The sequence below is a fragment of the Brienomyrus brachyistius genome, chromosome 10, assembly GCF_023856365.1.
Source record: "Brienomyrus brachyistius isolate T26 chromosome 10, BBRACH_0.4, whole genome shotgun sequence".
Classification (NCBI taxonomy): domain Eukaryota; kingdom Metazoa; phylum Chordata; class Actinopteri; order Osteoglossiformes; family Mormyridae; genus Brienomyrus; species Brienomyrus brachyistius.
Genome location: NC_064542.1, coordinates 6,176,265 through 6,195,800, shown reverse-complemented (window position 1 = coordinate 6,195,800; position 19,536 = coordinate 6,176,265). Strand labels below are relative to the sequence as shown.

At 45.2% G+C, this 19,536-nt stretch overlaps 1 protein-coding gene across 3 annotated transcripts in view; it reads left to right on the top strand.

The window, feature by feature from the left end:
- Positions 1 to 19,536, top strand: part of ppp2r2ba (protein phosphatase 2, regulatory subunit B, beta a) — a 63,339-nt gene that overhangs the window by 41,357 nt on the left and 2,446 nt on the right. For all 3 annotated transcript variants that reach the window (XM_049028132.1, XM_049028133.1, XM_049028131.1), the window contains 7 exons: positions 7,597 to 7,694; positions 9,918 to 10,083; positions 10,556 to 10,668; positions 16,458 to 16,635; positions 17,361 to 17,525; positions 18,549 to 18,722; positions 19,350 to 19,437. In XM_049028132.1, the coding sequence (XP_048884089.1) occupies positions 7,597 to 7,694; positions 9,918 to 10,083; positions 10,556 to 10,668; positions 16,458 to 16,635; positions 17,361 to 17,525; positions 18,549 to 18,722; positions 19,350 to 19,437 (982 nt within the window). The remainder of the gene's footprint in view (positions 1 to 7,596; positions 7,695 to 9,917; positions 10,084 to 10,555; positions 10,669 to 16,457; positions 16,636 to 17,360; positions 17,526 to 18,548; positions 18,723 to 19,349; positions 19,438 to 19,536) is intronic.

Genomic DNA, 19,536 nt, shown 5'->3' with positions numbered 1-19,536 from the left:
ATTTCACGGTACTCTTCCCACCAGCTGGGTGCATGAAGCCGTCCCTTTGAAGCCTTCCTTATTATTAGTTAATAAACCCTTTGCAACAGAAGATTCTTTAGCTAGAGGCGTAACTATTGAGCTCTACAAACTGGCGCAGACGTCTGACACGCTACACCAAAAAACCCCCCTTTGAAGATGATAAGAGAAAGTGGGGGGGGGGGGGGGGGGTAAGAAGGCCTCTGCTTCTCTACCTTTTATTTATAATTGCGATTTTAATTGACATACTACTGAGTTACTGCGCCTGTGTGCCTGCGAGTTTATCTTCAGTGAAATGAACATAAAATTTATTCTCATTGTAATTGACTATATTTTCCGAAGCCAGTTATAATGGCCTAATTCAAACGTAGTGGATTCTATTTATTCATACGTTCGCAGTAAATGCTGATCTGATCAAGGCTGCAGTTGTAATAACAAACGCAGGGGTCCCTTTATCTCCTCCCGGCAGAATATGATGGCAGTGAACTGAAGGGTCAGACACTCTGCTGAAGTCGCTGATGGTGTTACAGGACGGCGCACGAGTGTTTTCCGACTGTTTTCATGCCCCCGGGTATCGTGGGATGACGGAGATGTCTGTGCACATGGGTTCCGTTCTGTCGGGCTGACACTAACGCACCCGCTACCCAGTTTGCAGAAGTAAGGGCATTTTATTGGGTCCAGTCTTTCCCATGGAAAGTGCCCAAAGGAAGAAGAAGGGACCAGATCTGGCCCAGACCAAAGCCTCACCGCTGGGGATGTGCGAGAGAGATGGCTGAGGCCCATAGGGACCCCCCCCCCCCCCCCCCAATGTGCAATAGTCTGGAATTAGGTTCTTTAACTTGTCCCTGGTTAAATTATGCATCTGTTAATGAAGTGTGAAAATCAGCCAAACGGTGAGTGACGCTAGTTCCCCCCTCATCCCAGGGGCCCAGGACCCTTTCAGAGGCTGCTGATCCGTTTGGTGTCACATTTCTATAGGGCATTGTTCTGCAAAATAGGGTTAATGAGCTTTTTCTGTTCTTTCTTGAGTGGTGGTAACGTTACCAATGCTGTGTAATCACAGGCACGGCGGCCGGCAGGGCTTCTGGTTAAACGGAGATTCACACAAAATGCAGGCTTGTTCTGTCTCTCAGATTAGCATGGTAGCTTTGGCATACACATGGAATTGTGTTATGCTTCAAAAAACACCCAGACATGTCTATAAATATCTACTGATACTGTCACTGACATTCCGTAAATCATGCGGTGAGCAGCTCTGGGCCTGTGACTGAAAGGTCGCCAGTTCGAACCTGGCCTCAGCAGAACAGTCTTTGAGCTTTAGAGAGTAAGATGGGGGTAAGCAAAGGGAAGAGTTCCAGTGCACCTGTACTCGTACTTGTGCAAATGGCAAATGAAGGATTTATCATGAAAACTTTTTTGCAGTGCATCATCAATGGAGCCAACACTGCGTCAAAATTGATGTCATGTGTCGTGGGACTCAGTGTCACCGGCAGGCAGGTCCTCCCCTTTTGTAATGAGAATCTGGCCAGAACCTGATAACCCTCAGGTACATCCCCATGTAAAAAAACACATGCAAACCCTATGGACAGATGGCCATCAATGTGCGTTCCTCTGGCCAGCCCTCTGGGGGGCACACGGCCGGGGGGGTAGGGCAATGACGGTCCCCGAATAAGAACCATGGGATGCTGATGGCAGAAAGATGGACTGATGTGCTGTACGCTCACTGCTGCAGTAGGTCAAACATCCATCCACCCATCCATCCATTTTCTGTAACCACTTGTCCTATTAAGGGAATCTCAGAGACTATGGGCACAAGGTAGGGAACAACCCAGGATGGGGCACCAACCCATCGCAGGGCACACACACACCATTCACTCGCACACCAGTCACTCGCACACACACACACCTATGGGTGATTTGATAACTTCAGTTAGCCTCAGCATGTTTTTGGACTCTGGGGGGAAACCAAAGTACGTGGAGGAAACCCCATGATGATACGGGGAGAACATGCAAACTCCACACACATGGAGCCCTGGCGGAGACTCGAACACTGGACACTCCCGGAGGTGTGAGGCCACAGTGGTAAGCACTGCATCACTGGAGCAAACATCAGCAATACAAGGAATCAATCTACCTACCAACCAATATGACTGTCAGTTATGTCACTTCACCTTCACGCCGAACAGGGCGGCTCCGTCACAGAAGGTGCTGCAGTGTTCCTTCCTCGTCTGCTTCGCCTTCACACCTGTGCCGCCCTCGTTCTCGCCCTAGCGGCTGCTGTCATTGGGCAGCACCCTGAGCCGGACTGGCTGGTGCCACGCTCGGGTTCACGTAGCTCCGGGTTTCTCTGTTTCCCAAGCTGGCTGTAGCTTTCTGACCTACTTATCAGCCGTGCTGTCTGCCCCTTATTCCTGCTCACCCGGCCGTATCGCTGTCCTACAATGAACTTTTTTTTCCCAAACACTTTTGTTCTGGGTATTTTTGTTGTAGAGGATTGGTGCCAGTGAAACGTATCGAGGTCGGCAGTGTGGCGGTAATCCCTAAAGCCTGTGCAGGCGATGTGTCCCCATTTTTTGATGCCTGCCCTCCTCACCTCAATACAGACAACCCCCCATCCCACCCCCCCCGGGTGGAACACGTTCACTGAGCAATTATGGGTGGGATAATCAAAACCAGCCAATACAACCTCCTGGACCCCCTTAAATGGATGGAGACCTCAACCCCCCCAATACTCAACCCAAGGTTATGCCCTTGCTCATTTGAATTTGTCCCACTCACTCCATGCTGGCAGGTGCTTGAAGGGGTCGCTATCGGTGATAGACGGACGACCACACATCAGCCGAGTAGGGGTCTGCAAGATGCTCATGGATCCTCATGGATTTTTAACAGCCACGCCTGCTATCAGTGTACGGAGGAGTGATAACCCACCTTCATCCCCCGCTACCAAAGTGAATCTCCCCCTTATTACATGAGCTAGATCTCTGTTATCAGACCGCTCCCCTGTCACATGGCTGGGCCGACCTCTAACCTCCGCCGATTCCAAACCGCCCCAGAAATGTGTTGACTTTCCGTGGTTTTGGTTGCCTCGCTTATTTACTAAAGCAGAGTTAGGCGATCAGTGGAGCCGCCCTTAGCCCGACATCCAATCCCCTACAAATACAGCTCGCTCTTTTTCAATAAGCTGATTCAGAGACAGATTTGGCGGGGGAGGGCAAGTTAATCCCCTCTCAAGATGTCTACGCCAAACAAAGGCGGCATTTCCCCTGTGGAATCCAGGGTGCTGCGGCCGAATGCTCCACAAATATTACGAGGGGATCTATGCTTCATTTTGCGGTTTGTCTTTTGTTTACCCAGATTCCCAGTAAAGCTGGTACTCTACTCTGCTAAGGTCTGATAAATGTTCCTCCTCAAAAAGCTCAAGGATATCTTCAATCCCCCAAAACTCTAATGTTTCTCTGCTAGAGACCCTAACCCCGGTTGCTGTGGGGGGGGGGGTGCTTTCAGTCACCCCAATCTCTGGCCAGGGGCAGCTGAGGACCCCAATCTCTGGCCAGGGGCAGCTAGGGACCCCAATCTCTGGCCAGGGGCAGCTAGGGACCCCAATCTCTGGCCAGGGGCAGCTAGGGACCCCGATTTCTGGCCAGGGGCAGCAAGGGACCCCGATTTCTGGCCAGGGGCGGCAAGGGACCCCGATTTCTGGTCAAGGGCGGCAAGGGACCCCAATCTCTGGCCAGGGGCAGCTGAGGACCCCAATCTCTGGCCAGGGGCAGCAAGGGACCCCGATTTCTGGCCAGGGGCAGCAAGGGACCCCGATTTCTGGCCAGGGGCAGCTAGAAACAGCAGTACTGCAGTAAGCTCACTCATTAAAGCAGCGACATTCATTAAAACCGCCTACAGCGGTTTAATGTGTTAATAATAAGAGCAACTTCTGAAATAACAATCTCCCCTAAGTGGTTTACTTTGGATTCACATGGCTGATGACTCCTTCCCATTTTCATAATCCCTTTACCAGAAAATGTATTAATATTAATTTGCTAAAGATGAATTACATTCTCTGGAGGACCCCAGTGCTCTTCAGCAGACCTTGTGCTACACAGCAGAAAGGACACAGATCCTTGGGTGAAATTACATGGCGGCTGATTCGCAGTGTTTCTAAACCGAGGACAATGGTGACTAATTTATGACCTGGCTTTAATAACCAAAGCAGGTACGGAAATGGTGGTGGGACATATTTCTGGCGTGTAGGACAGCAACAGAAATGTGTCTTTAATCTGTTACAACTAAAGGCATGACTGACTCTCCTACACTAGGCCAGAATATGGAATATTAATCTGTTTTCAAATTCACCCCAAAAGATGATTTAGTTTTAGCCTCCACTTTGTAGCTGAAAATTAAGGGAAAACACTGGAAAGACAGAGACTCCTGGGGCCTAATTAGGTCAGGATGCTTTTTTCCTTGGAAAAAAAGAATTTATAATTTACTTCCAGTAACAAATTTGAATATGCTTTAGACATTGTCGTTCTCCCTCCCTCTGTGTCAGACATTCTGTCCTTTAGCAGAGCTCGTCTGGTGAGTGCAGTTCCCTTCAGACTACAGAACATCACAGTAAAATGCCTTTGTAGAGTCACAGCGGGTAGCACAAATTAGATCAGCCCAGCAGCACAACGACGCTCTACCAAATCATCGGGGGGGGGGGGGGGGGATGAGGAGACCGGACTCTAAAATTCAAAGTCCTTGGCTCATTCAGCCGTACCGTTCATGACTAAACAGCAGAAAGTTTCGGAAACAAGAAGTTTTCTATAAGACTGAGGCTGCAGCTCTGGGTCTTCAGAGTCTGTGAGGAAAAGGCATTGTGACAGAGCAGAAGAGAGACATCTGACGAGACACCGAGAGGACCCACCATGACACGGCACTCAGTGTGAAGCACGGTTTGACTGTTTGCCAGGTGCTATCACTGTTTGCTCAGTGCTGTGCCAAAGCCGTTCTTGTCAACAGAGACACAAGACAGACCTTTGTGCTAAATAAAAGAAAGTAACCATGCGCTGTATGCTTTGGAAACACACCCAGTATTTTCAACAAGGTGAAGTCCTCCAATTTTTCCACTATTCTTATGTATTTTCTCATTAGGTTTTGCCTTGTCTCTCTTATGGAGCTCCTGGTAAATACTTCAGAAGAGAAATTTGTTTATAAATGGAGAAGATAACATTAGCACGTGCAAGCTTGAGTTATTTCCATTCAGGCAATGTGTGGCTGACTAATCACTGTACATGGTTAACAGTTTGTGACGCACTGCAGCTCTTGTTGAATGATCACTGGCACAATTAGCTGTCTGGAAATGAGAGGGAAAGTCAGGAGGCATGCAGGATGCGTGCTGTACAAACAGTGATAAGAAAGCACTTTGCATGGCTCCTTGGACTGAAGAAGGGATTGCCATGGAAACACTCCTTAAACTCTCATCGCAACTCGCATTAATTGCACAGAGGGACTGCAGGTAAAAAAGAAAGAGGAAGAAAAACGGCCACCCCCAAAGCCCCCAGCGCTCTGTCTGTTTCACCCTAATGCACTCTGAAAACTGGAATTATTCAAGAGCCGTTCCAGTTTGTCTCCTCCATCCCATGTTCATCACTGTAGACTCATATTAGATCGTTTGTAGAGCTTGTGTTCTGGCCTTGAAGCGTTGCGGTGTTCCACGTGGCACGGTCATGCAATATGAGTGCGTTGTGAAGCAAAGATGTAGGGGACATTGATTATGAAAAGACCGCGGTGTGCCCTAAAATCGAGAGATGGACGGACCTCTTTGAAGGCGATAAAAGACGGTGCTTGAAAGATAGGTATTGATTGGGTTCTGCGATTCCATAAGAGGCTACCAATCTACTTTGCTGAAAATCTCCTGCAGCTTTGCTGGCAAATGTGAAGTCAGTCCACCTGCTGCTAAATGTGAAGCTTTGCTATCGAAACATGAACAGGCATTCGTCGTATTTGGTGGGTTTATGACGCTTATGTGCTTTTGGGGGACTCTACTTGGTGACCTCGCAAACAGGGCTGGTGCTTGTGATGCATTGCCATGCTCTGGATGATAAGACACTAAGGATCTCTTCAGGATGACTTCATTGTGGTCAAATTACCCCAAATTGTCTTCTCCATATTGCGTAGTGATGAAGTGGTTTAAGTCACAACACAGGTTATATGAGGGCATGCTTCTACAGGACAAACGTGCCGGGAATCCTTAAATGCCCCCTCTTGTACCATGGTTGTTGTGAGGCTTTCTTGGAAAGAAAATGACAGCATTTGGATCAGTGAATGCCAAGGATAAAATGTATTTCTGTCCCTGTGCAGCCTGCCTGCTGCGTGTGAGGTGCGGAGATTCAGCCGGCCTGTGGGTGTAGAGGTGTCATATTTATGGGATGCCTTACTCAGGCTGATGTTGGGTTTGGCCATTGACAGGAATGAGACAGGGGTAATTATAACCAGCCGTGTCACTACGAGCTCACCTCCGTGTCGGGGGGACGGGCAGAAATGGCAAAGGAAATCACTGGCACGAAGCAATACCATCGATAAGCTTCAAAATACGCACAGAAACTGGGGGTGAGGAAAAACCCTGGCCAATCTCTATCCCACAAAGCGCTACGATTATGTTAATGCATCTTTGGGAAATTACTACAAACTCCATTGTTAATGGACATTTCACTTAAATTCAATCACATACTCAGTACGAATTACAACAGTCAAACATTAGAGTAAAGCATTTGAAATATGCAATTAAGCAGAAGTTATGATCTGGATATACAGAAACAAAGTGGCAATACAGTACATTGTAGAGCCTCTGCCTGTGTTTAAATGTGATAATGGCTATTTATGCTACAGTGTAATTAAAAGCCAAATGTGTCCAAAGAATGCAGTGTCGGTGTTTCTGTGACGGAATCGAAAATCAGCAATAAGCTTCGTCACAGATAATGAGCAACCACACCTCTTATGTGAATAGCAGACGTCGTACCTGTGCCTCAGAAATCCAGCCGAGCACGGATTGTTCCAGCACTGATTGAGATGTGAAGCTCTCAGGCCTGGGAGTTCTTGACCTGGAGAGTGGAACCCGTGCCCTTTGCGTCACACCTGTCTCTCATGCTCCCCGCATTTTTCCGTGACATGCAGTTATGGTGCCGTGCAATGGAAATCTCTGGAAGAGAATCAGAGGGAATTGTCAAAGGGATTAGCATATCAATGAGATGGCAAAAGGCAGGGGGAGGGCGGCATGCCGCTGTGGGGTGGAGAACCCAGTCTTCAGGGAGGGAAGCATGTCTTTGGTCTATTCCTCTTCTGAAATAACGACGCTCAAGTCGTGTGCCAGATGAGCTTTTCTCGGGTGTGAAAGTCATTGTAATGCACTACCAAAACAATTGTCAAAGGGCTTTCGTTAGGATTGTTTCTTCATCATAGCCTTCTACTCTTTCACTCTTTCCCCTGCACATTAAAGTGTCCATACTGAGCTGTTGATGACACTCTTTAATGACATTGAAGGTCGTGGATAAGCAAGCCTGAAATTTGGCTGACCAGTATCCTCTATGATGTGATGTCTTGCAGCTGACATCATCTCCACCGTTGAGTTCAACTCCACGGGAGAGCTTCTGGCCACTGGAGACAAGGGGGGCCGAGTGGTGGTGTTCCAGAGAGAGCAGGAGGTAAGCGACAACTGGCCAGCTATCGGCATTGGCCGACACGGCAACAAATCGACCAGCAGCCGATGGTTTAAAATGAGCCAATATTTACTGCCGATAATTCCCTTCAAAATGGTGACCCATGTACTAAAGTCAGAAAAATGTCTTCTGCGTGGAATTATTTTAATGTTAGTGAAAATTAGAAAATGACATTAGAAATGCACTTGGGAAACATTGCTCTGCTAAAATTTCACAAGGAGGATATACAAAGATATTTTTCAACGCAACACATTTGATTGCTCACCTTAAGTAAAGAGTGTGAACAATTTCTGAAAAACAATCTGTTCCACTAAAGTAGGCTGCAGAACGTGTCGGCAATAATGCAAGCATTTGATAGCAAACAAAAAAATTCAGTTCAGACAGTGTGAAATCAAAAGATATTACTCGAAAAATTCATCACACTTGATGATCAGCATTTCCCTATAGTTAAGGCCTTTTCAGCAATTTATAACACAACTTTATAGTTACGTTCTGTAAGTAACAGAATACTTCAAATGTGTAACTCAGAGCAAATACTGCATTCTCCGTTTACATTAATCTCACGGCACATTATTATCATCGTTATTAATTTATGTAACATAAATACTCATTTGAAATGTGTAATGGTAACTGAAAGCAGATAATGTTATAAATATGACAAGATGCATAGAGGTATAAAAAATTATACTCTGGGTCTGTTGCTATATGCCAGAGTTGTTTTCTTATCAAAAAATAAACACTTCATATTTTCGGAATGTAATTTATTTAATTTTTATTTTTAGCATTTTTATTTTATTCCTTGCCAAAATACAATGCAATATCAAACATACAGCCTCAGCCGCCGCCCCCCCAAAGCCCCACAAATTCTTGTCACCACAAACCAAACAAAGCTGGTCGACAGCCTACATAAGAAAAGTTTCCCATCCATGCACTGGGCGAACGAAACAAAACTCAGCCAACTGAAAAGAAAACACACGCTAAGGAATCTATATGAAGTGTAAGATGTACCTTCGTATCCCTCGCAACTGCAATGTTCTTACAAATTCCATCTCACTCCTCATCATCCAGTGTCACATTCAGATCTCTTCCCCATGACATACCCCCTTCACCCAGGTTCTCAACCATCATGGAGTAACACGTCGAGGCCTTGTCACCTTCCCCGTATCGCATTAAAACTTTATCTAGCGACTCTGCGATCTTGGGAAATGGAGTAATCCCCAGTATTAAATGGCAAATTTGTAGATATCTGAAGAACTGCGACCAGGGGATACCAAATTGTTGTACTGAGTCCTGAAAATATTCCAACCTACCGTTACAGTATTAGTTATTTATTTCTCTATTTATTTGGGTGGAGTGTCCCTTTATACTTATTAAAGCAGAACCTCCCAAACAATCAGCATTGGGTTTGGCGTCAGTTTTTGAAATAATTGCCTGTTGGTATCACCTAGAAATTTCCTTATCGGTGCATCACTAGTAAGTAGAGATGCTAAAACATCTGAATGCTACATTTACACCCAAACTCACACGTGGCCAGCAGCCACACCCAAACTCAACTTTCAGTGGAAATTTATACGAAAAGGGAGGAGCTTCTGTACAAACACGCCCACACAAACAAGCTTTACCAGCAAATGCATGAAGTTTCTATTGGCTAGGAAAGACAGGGCAGGAAGTCATCTTCTCGCTGTCGTGAGGAGCGTTACAGAGAGCATGTCCCGCATTCATTCTTCTGTGCTTCACCGCTCTCTCCCATAGCACATTGTCTGTTAATGGAGGGCTAGACAGACGAGTCCTCAACGTCTCTCTTCACTTCACACGGCACCACAAGCACAAGGACCTGCTTTCCAATCCCCTTCAGCTCCTCCTTTGTTTCTTTCCACATTGATCTGGCTGCTCTCAGAAGGGAATCCCCATTTTCAGAAGGGAATCCCCATTTTCACAATAGAGATATCACAACCCAAGGGCCGGCTGTCATCCTCCTGCCAAAATGTCAGCAAAAGGAACTACCTGCTCTATGACCAACCTAAAGCGCCATTACAATGTCGTGCAGCTGTCACTGACAATCGGCTTATAAAACTGACGCAGAGAGTTTTTGGGGAGAGGTGATGACAATCCGTCTTTTAATCACGTGTCGAAATTTTTATGGACAGACTGCAATGAATCTCAGCATAATCCTGCTTTGTCATAACTGCTATTTCTCTGGTCTCGCAGAGTAAAAACCAGCCACACAGACGAGGGGAGTACAATGTTTACAGCACCTTCCAGAGTCACGAGCCCGAGTTCGACTACCTGAAGAGTCTCGAGATCGAGGAGAAGATCAACAAGATCCGCTGGCTGCCACAGCAGAATGCGGCCTACTTCCTGCTCTCCACCAACGGTACAGGCCGCAGGGTGAATTCTGTTTGCTCAAACCTGGGAGGTCGAGCGCCTCGCTGCCAATCCACGCGTCAAGTAAAAGGCGTCTTCTGACATACACAGAGGATAAGGCAATATTAACCGGTCAATAGCCTTTACATTTTATAATTGACTGTGTACTCATGTTACCATGCAAACCGTGCAGAGTATTAAACTGGCACTGTCATGACAACTCTTGCACCGAATTCAATTCAAGCATATTCTGTGAGTCCATCTTCAGGTTACTGAATAACCCTTTCCTAAAATACCTCTTTAATTACATTTACTGAGGAGATTGTACCTCCCTAATCCTCCCAAAAACAATGATCTAAGTGACTGTCAGTTTCTCATGCTGAGGCACATTTATTCTCTTACAATAACACTGCTGCGTACATCCCGGTATGCAGTTTGCTGGCCCTCACTAAGGCACGACTCTGTGTGTTTCCACTGGGCAGATAAAACTGTGAAGCTCTGGAAGATCAGTGAAAGGGACAGGAGACCTGAGGGGTACAACCTGAAGGATGAGGAGGGCAGAATTCGAGACCCGGCCACCATCACCACACTCCGGGTAAGCGGCCACAGGGAGCCCTACTCTGACCTGTCAGCATTTCTTTACAACGACTGCTTAGACCCCCTGGTACCAGATAGTGTTTCGAGTCATTTGGGGTTGAAATGAACTAAGGTATGTCAAAATATGTACATGATTATTGTGCTTTAAGCAAATCATAGTCGGATTTGCAGTTAGTTGTTGCACATTGAGAACGTTTCCACAATCCCTGGGACTGGCATGTAAAGTATCCTATACTCAGTGATTCCACATACTCTCAGAGTGTTTGCTAAATATAAGAACACAAAAGGAGAGACTAATACTCCCTGTGCGTCTGCTAACCATTAGAACAAAAGGAGACTCATACTTTGTATGTTCGCTAACCAGGAGACCACAAAAGTCGAGACATACTCTCAGCATAACACACAGCAACAAAGCACAATGGCTGACTAAGGAAAGGAATCCAGGCAGGCACTTAAATATAAACAGGCAACCAGGCAAACAAGGCGACAGGTGTGGCATATGAAGCCAGACAACCAATCAGCAGAGACACAGAACAACGAGCAGCAGGTGAAGTAATTTACGGTAAATGAGAACCAAACTAGGGAACCTTAACAAACACGGCGATTAGGAAACATTAACCACACACTACGGTTTCACCACTAGGATAATAAACACAGAACAAAAGTACAAGCAGACCCAAACTAAAAGAGAAATAAAGGTAACTAATAACAAACACTAGGGAACACAAAACAAAAAGAGTTTGTGGAGGTGGGCCTGGAACCCATGACCAGAAACCTCTCAGCTTCTGAGCTACACACTTAGCTCAATGGGCTATGGAACAGTCTGCAGAACAAGGGAAAACACTAGGGACTTATGAGTAAGACAGAGGAGGGAACAGGATAGCCAGCCGCACCTGCTGGCTAAACATGGGTGAACACATAGTACAGAGATGGACTGTATGATAGAGAGGGGGAAAGGACACAAAGGATGGGGTCAGACAGGTGCTGATCCTGACATACTCTCAGCATGTTTGCTAACCATTGGAACACAAAAGGAGAGACTCATTTTCTCAGCATGTTTGCTAACCATCAGAAAACAAAATGGGAGACATACTCCTGGAATGTTTGCTAACCATTGGAACACAAAAGGAGAGACTCATAGTGTCAGCATGTTTGCTAACCATCAGAATACAAAAGGAGAGACACAAGAGAATTGCTGCCACTATTTAATATGTAATCAACCAATAACCTAGATCATAATAATATAGGTGTTGTTACTGGATGTAGCATTTGTACTTCTGCAATGATATGTTTAGTAAGATTGCCTGCAGTTAAGGAGTGACCAGTAGTACCGTTATATTTAAACACTACGAATCAAGCATTAGATATTAATAGGCAGCCAGGTTTCTGTCTCTGTTCAAATTACACGTTCATCTAGAATTGCTTTTAAATCAAACTTTTTTGGTTTTAAATCTCTTTTGAATGTATCTGCTTTTTGGTGCCAGTTAAAGAGCTAAAAAAAATCCATACCTTCTTTAATTTGGGTCTGTTCTACAAAAACAAACCCGGTGGAGGGCCGGATAGGACATATGCTTACTCTCCCTTTGTTTCCCTTTTGAATCTGTGGGTCAGTCGGCCTATTTCTTTGGAGCAGGCATGCCGAACAGCCTGCAGAGCAATCGGTACGACCCGGCGTGTGCCTGGCGGCCAGAGGCATCTGGAGCAGGCCGTGCTCACAGGATCGTATAATCACAGGCTAATCCTCCAAATTCCCAGAGGGCCGTAGAGATTAAACGTGAGACTGTGATGTATCGTACGATTAAAGCCGGGGGGACAGTGGTCTCCGAGTTACAGATCCGGTCTCAGAGGGCCATAGGCGGTTGGGTCAGAAGCTCATGCTGATGGGGTGCCGTACAGAGACGGTTTTATCTGCAGGTTGCCCATCTGCCACAGCCAACCAGAGAAACCAGAGGTCAGCACTGTAGAAGGCTTGAGCAGCGTTCGTCATTTTTCTGCACTCTACAAGCTACTAGGTTCCAGCGTTGATCAAGGAGAAGTCAGGCACTGTATTGGTGAAAAAGGGGGTTTTTTGTTTATAGAACCATGGTTAGCCATGATGGATAGAGCAGTGTCTGCATCATGCAGGCTGTACTGCTCTCTTTAAGGACCTTTCAGATGCACTTCGGCATTCAAAAAAGCCTCTTTATTGACACTGAGATACCATTGCAAACAGAATAATATCTGCCGTGATGTCTAGCATCAAGTAGGATACGTACCTGATCATTTAAATGAACATAAGAAAAGACCATTGCACCGTTTCTTAAAAAGTGCTTCTTAAATCAGTGCTTCATTTTGGGATATTGCATCTCTTGGGAAACAAAATGAGGCTGATGAATCAGTGATATTTTAACTAACCCAAAAGAGCACCCAGGATTTTTAAATTATAGCAACACAACATATGATTCATTGGAGTGAGAGCAGAAAGGAAAACAATCGATATATTGACTAGAGCAACAGTAGGCCTGTATTTATCTCTCCGCCTTGCCTTTCAAGCCCCTGCAATTTTTCACACCATGTCCAAATTGACCCGAACACAACATTAGTGTTGAAAAATTGATTAGAAGTAGACAGGTGGAATTCTAGGAGCAAAGACATCAAAATGAATGCACTCTGGTCGTTAAGGGAAATACTGTTTTGCGCTGAATTCTATGCCATGGTTCCTAGGAAGATCAACATACTCAGATGAGACCTAAATGACCTTAATTACTCCTGTTCCCTGATTGGTCTTTGGAAAAAAAACTGAAAAAAAATCGGCGTATAGTTTAATAAAATCTCAATTTTTGATTTTTTTTTGGTTGACACTTTAATCCAAAGCAACATACATTTTTTTGACAATGTAGGATCAGATAATCCCAGGAGCAATTGGGGGTTAAGGGGCCTAATGGTGAAATTAATCTTCTGACCCTAGGATCTGAACTGGCAACCTTCCAATCACATCACAGCATCCCAAGCCCCAAAATGAAATTACATGTATGACATTACATTCTTATGCAGTGACCAATGAAATTGCTCATAGCAGGTAGCCGACGCCTGATTGGCACATTTGCACAACTTGGTGTGAAGAAGAAATGGTATGAAAATTTTATATCACAATTATAGTCACCATAATGATCATGGTTATCAGTATTAGCACAGTATTGTTAAAATATGCCGAAAATGTTCAAAAACCACTGCACAACTGAAACCAGTTTTATATTATGTATCATGTTGCACTTTCCGCCTGCGCACCTGTGTCCGGGAGACTGACGCTAACATTGGTTGATGCTGGATGGTATTTAACGTGAGATTTTTCAAAGCATGGTAATCACTACAGTTTTAATAATTTAAAATTGAAATGGTAACACTAACCCTTGGGAATCTTACTGTGGTTTACCATGAAACCTCTAACTGGTTCATCACCTAGGTGGGTTGTTGCTAAAGCAGAACAGGTATGGATGTGGACAGAACATTCTGGTAGAGAACAGAAATGACCCACAGTCCACAGTATAATCACTGGAGTTCCCAGATATCCTCCTAGTACTTCACCCTCAGTACCAAGAACCTGATTTTCTTCATACTGTCTCTCAGTCGCCTGACCTGCTGCTAAGCCTGCATCTGCCATCTTCATCTTCAGGCGCGAAGCTTCAGCAGCTTCCTGGGGCTTCATGAAGCTTAGGGCTTGTTAGCCCAGACGTGCCTGCCTGTATCCTGGTGCATGAATCTCATTCTAGTTGCAGGGAGGATTTTCCATCCTGCTGAACTCATATTCAGTCAGTGATACACACCCTGACGGAGAGCTTACTTGTGCCTCCATATGGCTGCATGGCCACGTAGTTTTGGGGGGGGGGCGGTATCACGTGTGGGAGGTGGAGGATGGGCCCTGCTGACTGCCTGCAGCCATAACCGCTTCTTAATAAGCTTTTCTGTCCTGCCTCAGTGGGGAGGAGTGGGGGGGCAGGAGACCCTCTCCCGATTGCGAGTCGTATGAGGGGAAGGGGCCCAGGGCTCGGGGCCAGCAGCAGTGAGGATGCTCCTGTTTAGTCTGTAGCCTGTTAGACGCCTCCTTCAGGAGCTGTCGCCTTCGAGCCTGTGTCATGAATTATTCTGAAATGTGAGGCGGCAGGGTGTTAAGGGCACACATGGCAATGTCAGACTGGAGGAAGCGCGACTCGCTGCTCCACCTACAGGCATCGCTGCACTTAGCGTAGGATACAACTCGTATGATTCATTCTATTTACACATAAACATGTGGCGGCAGCTAATGACCTGCTGAGAAGAGCTGCACTGACGCAGAAGGGTGGTTAGGTCTTAGTGGTCACACTGCCAGGATTGAAATCAATAAAGGAACCTGTCAATCATTCGTAATAATATCCTGCTCATATTATACTTATCACTAAATAAAAGAATATGCTGTATATAGTGATTTTGAAACACAAGGTCAGCGTACAGCAAAGAGGCAAAAAATCCACTTAAATTGTACATTTTTAAAGCTCAGAGCTTTTGGTTTGTTTTCAAATGTATGATTAAATACTATTTAAATGAACAGTATAATCAAGTTACATGCATATAATTTTCTGATGGGCTTTTTCATACAGTATTCATAAATTATGTATAAATACAATAATATGCTGTCAAATTTGTAGGTAAAGTACACAAACCACTTAATTACAATCTATAGTATTAAAGGAGATTCTACTTTGACATTTTAAGTCAAAAGAAAAAAAATGTTCACATCATTCCTTTATAATAAGAACGGTTACATTTAGTATCACAATAGTGCAATGAAGATGGTTATTCTTATCAAAGTTATTCAAATTGGAAAATTATATTTAATAATTTATGTTCCTGGCAGATGAGTGAGATATTGGGTCAGTCTACACATAGTTTATTACCATTGGTGTATAAATAAATAAAGAGTTTATAGGAGTCAGAGCTGATGCACAGGCTGAATCAGCAGGAGTCCCTGCTGCCCTCTGTCTGGAACGTGCCATACTGGGGGGGGGGGGGGGGGGGGCACAGCAGAGCCTTTGATGACCTACGCGGGAGACCGTTCCCCACTACGGAAATGAAACGGTCAATTTGTTGGACGCCTTTTTTTTTTTTTGCCCTGCTTTGTCTGCTGAGGGTGGGGGGGTGTGGGGAGGGCTGAAGGAAGCCGGTGCTCGAATGCTTTCAAACGGCAGGAGAGCTTTTCAGTAGTGCTTCATGCAGAAGGCCGTCATTACTGGGCATGGCTGCCCCCTGCAGATGGCTGCTTGCTGCCTTTGTGGCCCTTTTTTGTCCGGCTCATTTGACTCCAGCTTGAAAAAATTCAGACAGGCGTGGTGCTCTGTATACAAACGACGTCGCGGCAGATAGTTCTGCAGTAAATTGTACTAACTTGAAAGAGATTGTGTCATGAAATCCTTGACAATCAGTACACGGTTCTTGAAAATCTTTTAGACGGTCAACCTTTCAGCCCATAAAATGCTGATGAAATAAAATATCTATAGTAGAACATTGCGTCAGCTGGAAGCACGTCCCACTGCTATTAAAGCGGAATGTTGACTGCACAGGGGGATGTTAGGCGATTCTCTCCTTTTTAGTGTGGAAATACAGATGTGTCACAATTTGGAGATAGTCCTGCTGTGACCATGATAGCATCCATTAGACCCTCACACTGCCTTAGACTTGACCTAGACTCCTTTCACATACATTCCTGCTTTAGTTGCATTGAGGATTTGGTGGACAATGGAGTGTCTTATCATTTTCATTGCTGCCTTCACTCAGGTTCCAGTTCTGCGGCCCATGGACCTCATGGTGGAGGCTACGGCCAGACGGATCTTCTCCAATGCCCATACATATCACATCAACTCAATCTCCGTCAACAGTGACTACGAAACGTTCATGTCCACGGATGACCTGAGAATAAACCTCTGGAACTTGGAGATCACCAACAAGAGCTTCAGTATCTTTTGGATCATTGCTTTTCGTAATGAGTCTATTGATATGTTGAACAAGAGCTTGAGCAGGACTTCAGTGTAAAGGACATATGACGCCTGCAAACATTTCCATTGACTGCGATTGATTGATACTTTAAATGCATTTGACAGGCTAATACCTTCATCGACAGTTCAATACATCATTGAGCAGTAAGTGCCATTAGCAAACATTGAACATCTAATTTACTTAAATGTTCCAGCCGTAAATCAGCTCTCTCTCTCCATCTTCAAACCACTTATCCTGGTCAGGGTCACATGGAACCTATCCAGGTAACACAAGCCAAAAGGCAGGGTTATGCAATTTCAAAGCATGTTTACATACCACATGCAATTTAGAATCACTAAATAACCAAACTGCACAATGTCAGACTGTGTGAGGAAATTCACACACAGAGAGCAGAGGTGGGATTCAATCCCCCAACGCTGGAGATGGGACACAATGGTTCTTGGCCTTTGAGCCACCATTCCACCCATCAGCCACATTGAGTTTTTTGAATATACGAAGCCTGTCATTTTGCAAAACGGCATCCCTTAGCTTTGTATGCAGGCAGAAGCAGATTGCTCTAGACAAGCACTGCGCTGCTTCTTTTAAAAATGTCCTACCTTGGAGTCTTCGCCTGAATCTCTGGGCATATATAGCTGGAGGTCTGTCATATTTGATGCTTTATTTCCTGAGCTGCTGCTCTTCCAGACATTGTAGACATCAAGCCCGCCAACATGGAGGAGTTGACGGAGGTCATCACGGCTGCCGAGTTCCACCCAAACCAGTGCAACACCTTTGTCTACAGCAGCAGCAAGGGGTCCATTCGGCTCTGTGACATGCGGGCAGCTGCGTTATGTGACAACCACTCCAAGTGTAAGTGACACTGGGGAGTCTGCGTTAACATCTTGTCACCCGCACATTGCCGACTCAATAATAAAATAAAATATCTCCCCAAAACCATAAAATTACAAAATATTTAAAAAGATGCGCATTTGGCATGAACACTTGCTAATTTTGCTTGGATCACAGAATTGTATGTGCTTACGATGCATTTTGGTTCTAAATCTGCAGAAAAGCCATCTGCCCTGCGCAGCTGTACATAGGCAAGCTTTTCCTAGGGTTGGTAGAAAAAAAAGCACGCTTCAGAAATATGGACATGTCAAACCAAGGCTGTTCTACATTTGGTGCAAAAGCAAAGTGCTGAATGTTCCGTCAGATGGTCTGAAGACAAGGCTGCTTACAGAGGCATGCTTGCCAGAATCATACTGCTTGTTGCATTGTTTTTTCCCTTCTCACCCCCACTAGTAAATCTTGAAATGAGGGAAGGTTTGTGAATCAATCTCTGTTCCATCCTGGAACACGGCACTGCAGGGCTTCCTCAACAATGGGGCCCACGGTGGAGTCGTGGAATCCCTGGGCTTCTCCTAGGGCCTAATTACATGTTTCCCTCTGGGCCTGGTGAATAAAGGAGCAGAGAGAGATGCAGGCCGTCTCGCTGGCAGGCAGGCCTCGATTCTCTGACACCACCCTACTGTGAAGCCTGTGTGCTCTCTGGCATGTGGTTCAAGTGCCCAGTGCCACAGGGTATGACAGTATTTTTTAATTGTTTATATTGCAGTCTCTGCTGTGCATTGAGAGAATCCTGGCAGACATGTACACCTGTGCATCTTTAAGGTCACATTCCTAAGAGAGAAACCTAATTCTGCACACTGGATCAAGTGAATCCTGTCATCATGCAGGAGTAAATTCTACATTACTGATGACCCTGTGAAACTTTCCTTGACATCATCCCCCAAAATATACTCATGCTGATTTACCTAACAAATCACCGTTTCTAGAATATCTGACTCTCTTATCATTGGGTAAACAACTTATTTTTTTATCCCCAAAAAACAGTCTTTGAAGAACCTGAGGATCCAAGCAACCGCTCCTTCTTCTCTGAAATCATTTCCTCTATCTCGGATGTCAAGTTCAGTCACAGTGGGCGATATCTGATGACACGCGACTACCTCACAGTGAAGGTGTGGGACCTCAACATGGAGAGCAAACCCCTGGAGACTTACCAGGTACCTTTCACACATGTCCTCATTATAGCTCTTTCGGTCTCTATAATGACACGCAAAAAGATGCCCTCCAGAAAAATCATTCTCCATTGACAAGCACTGCTGCTCTTGTCCAATATTTTGCCAGTGACAGTGCAACTGACCATCATCCCCCCCTCAGGACGCTTGTGTGTCTGACTATCCTGATAGCGTGAGTGGGGCCACCTGTTGTGAGGCAGCCCAGCTGTCTGGTCTCTATAGCACAATGTGCAGGTCAGACAAGGTTAGACACACGTCGAATGTGTCATCATTAGCCTGGTCAGGTGCCAGGCATCTGCCACAAGGAGAAGTTATTAGCAGGAGTGAGCTGCATGACGCTGGTGATCGATGAATCTCACTAGGCTGTTAGCCTTCTAATTTGCGCTGATATATTGACAAGCCGAGTTAACCAAGCACTGTGTCAAAAGTCTGTCTTTCTATCCACACTCCATTGCCAGGGAAGTAAATAAGAATCCGTTCTCTTGGGGAATATGTCTCGAGCCATTTATCATCATGGACAAAACCAGCTTCCATTTACTTGTTCTCAGGTTGACTGCTTCCATGTACATTCACTACAATACAGAACCTCAGTCACTGCTTTATTTTATCCAGGTACATGACTACTTGAGGAGTAAGCTCTGCTCACTGTACGAAAATGACTGCATCTTTGACAAATTTGAATGTGTCTGGAATGGATCTGACAGGTCAGTAAGGAGGTTTCTCAGTATCTTAATGTGATACATTTTGGTAGAATTGTTTGATACAATTTATCACACTGACGTTAGAATTAACTGTAGACGTAT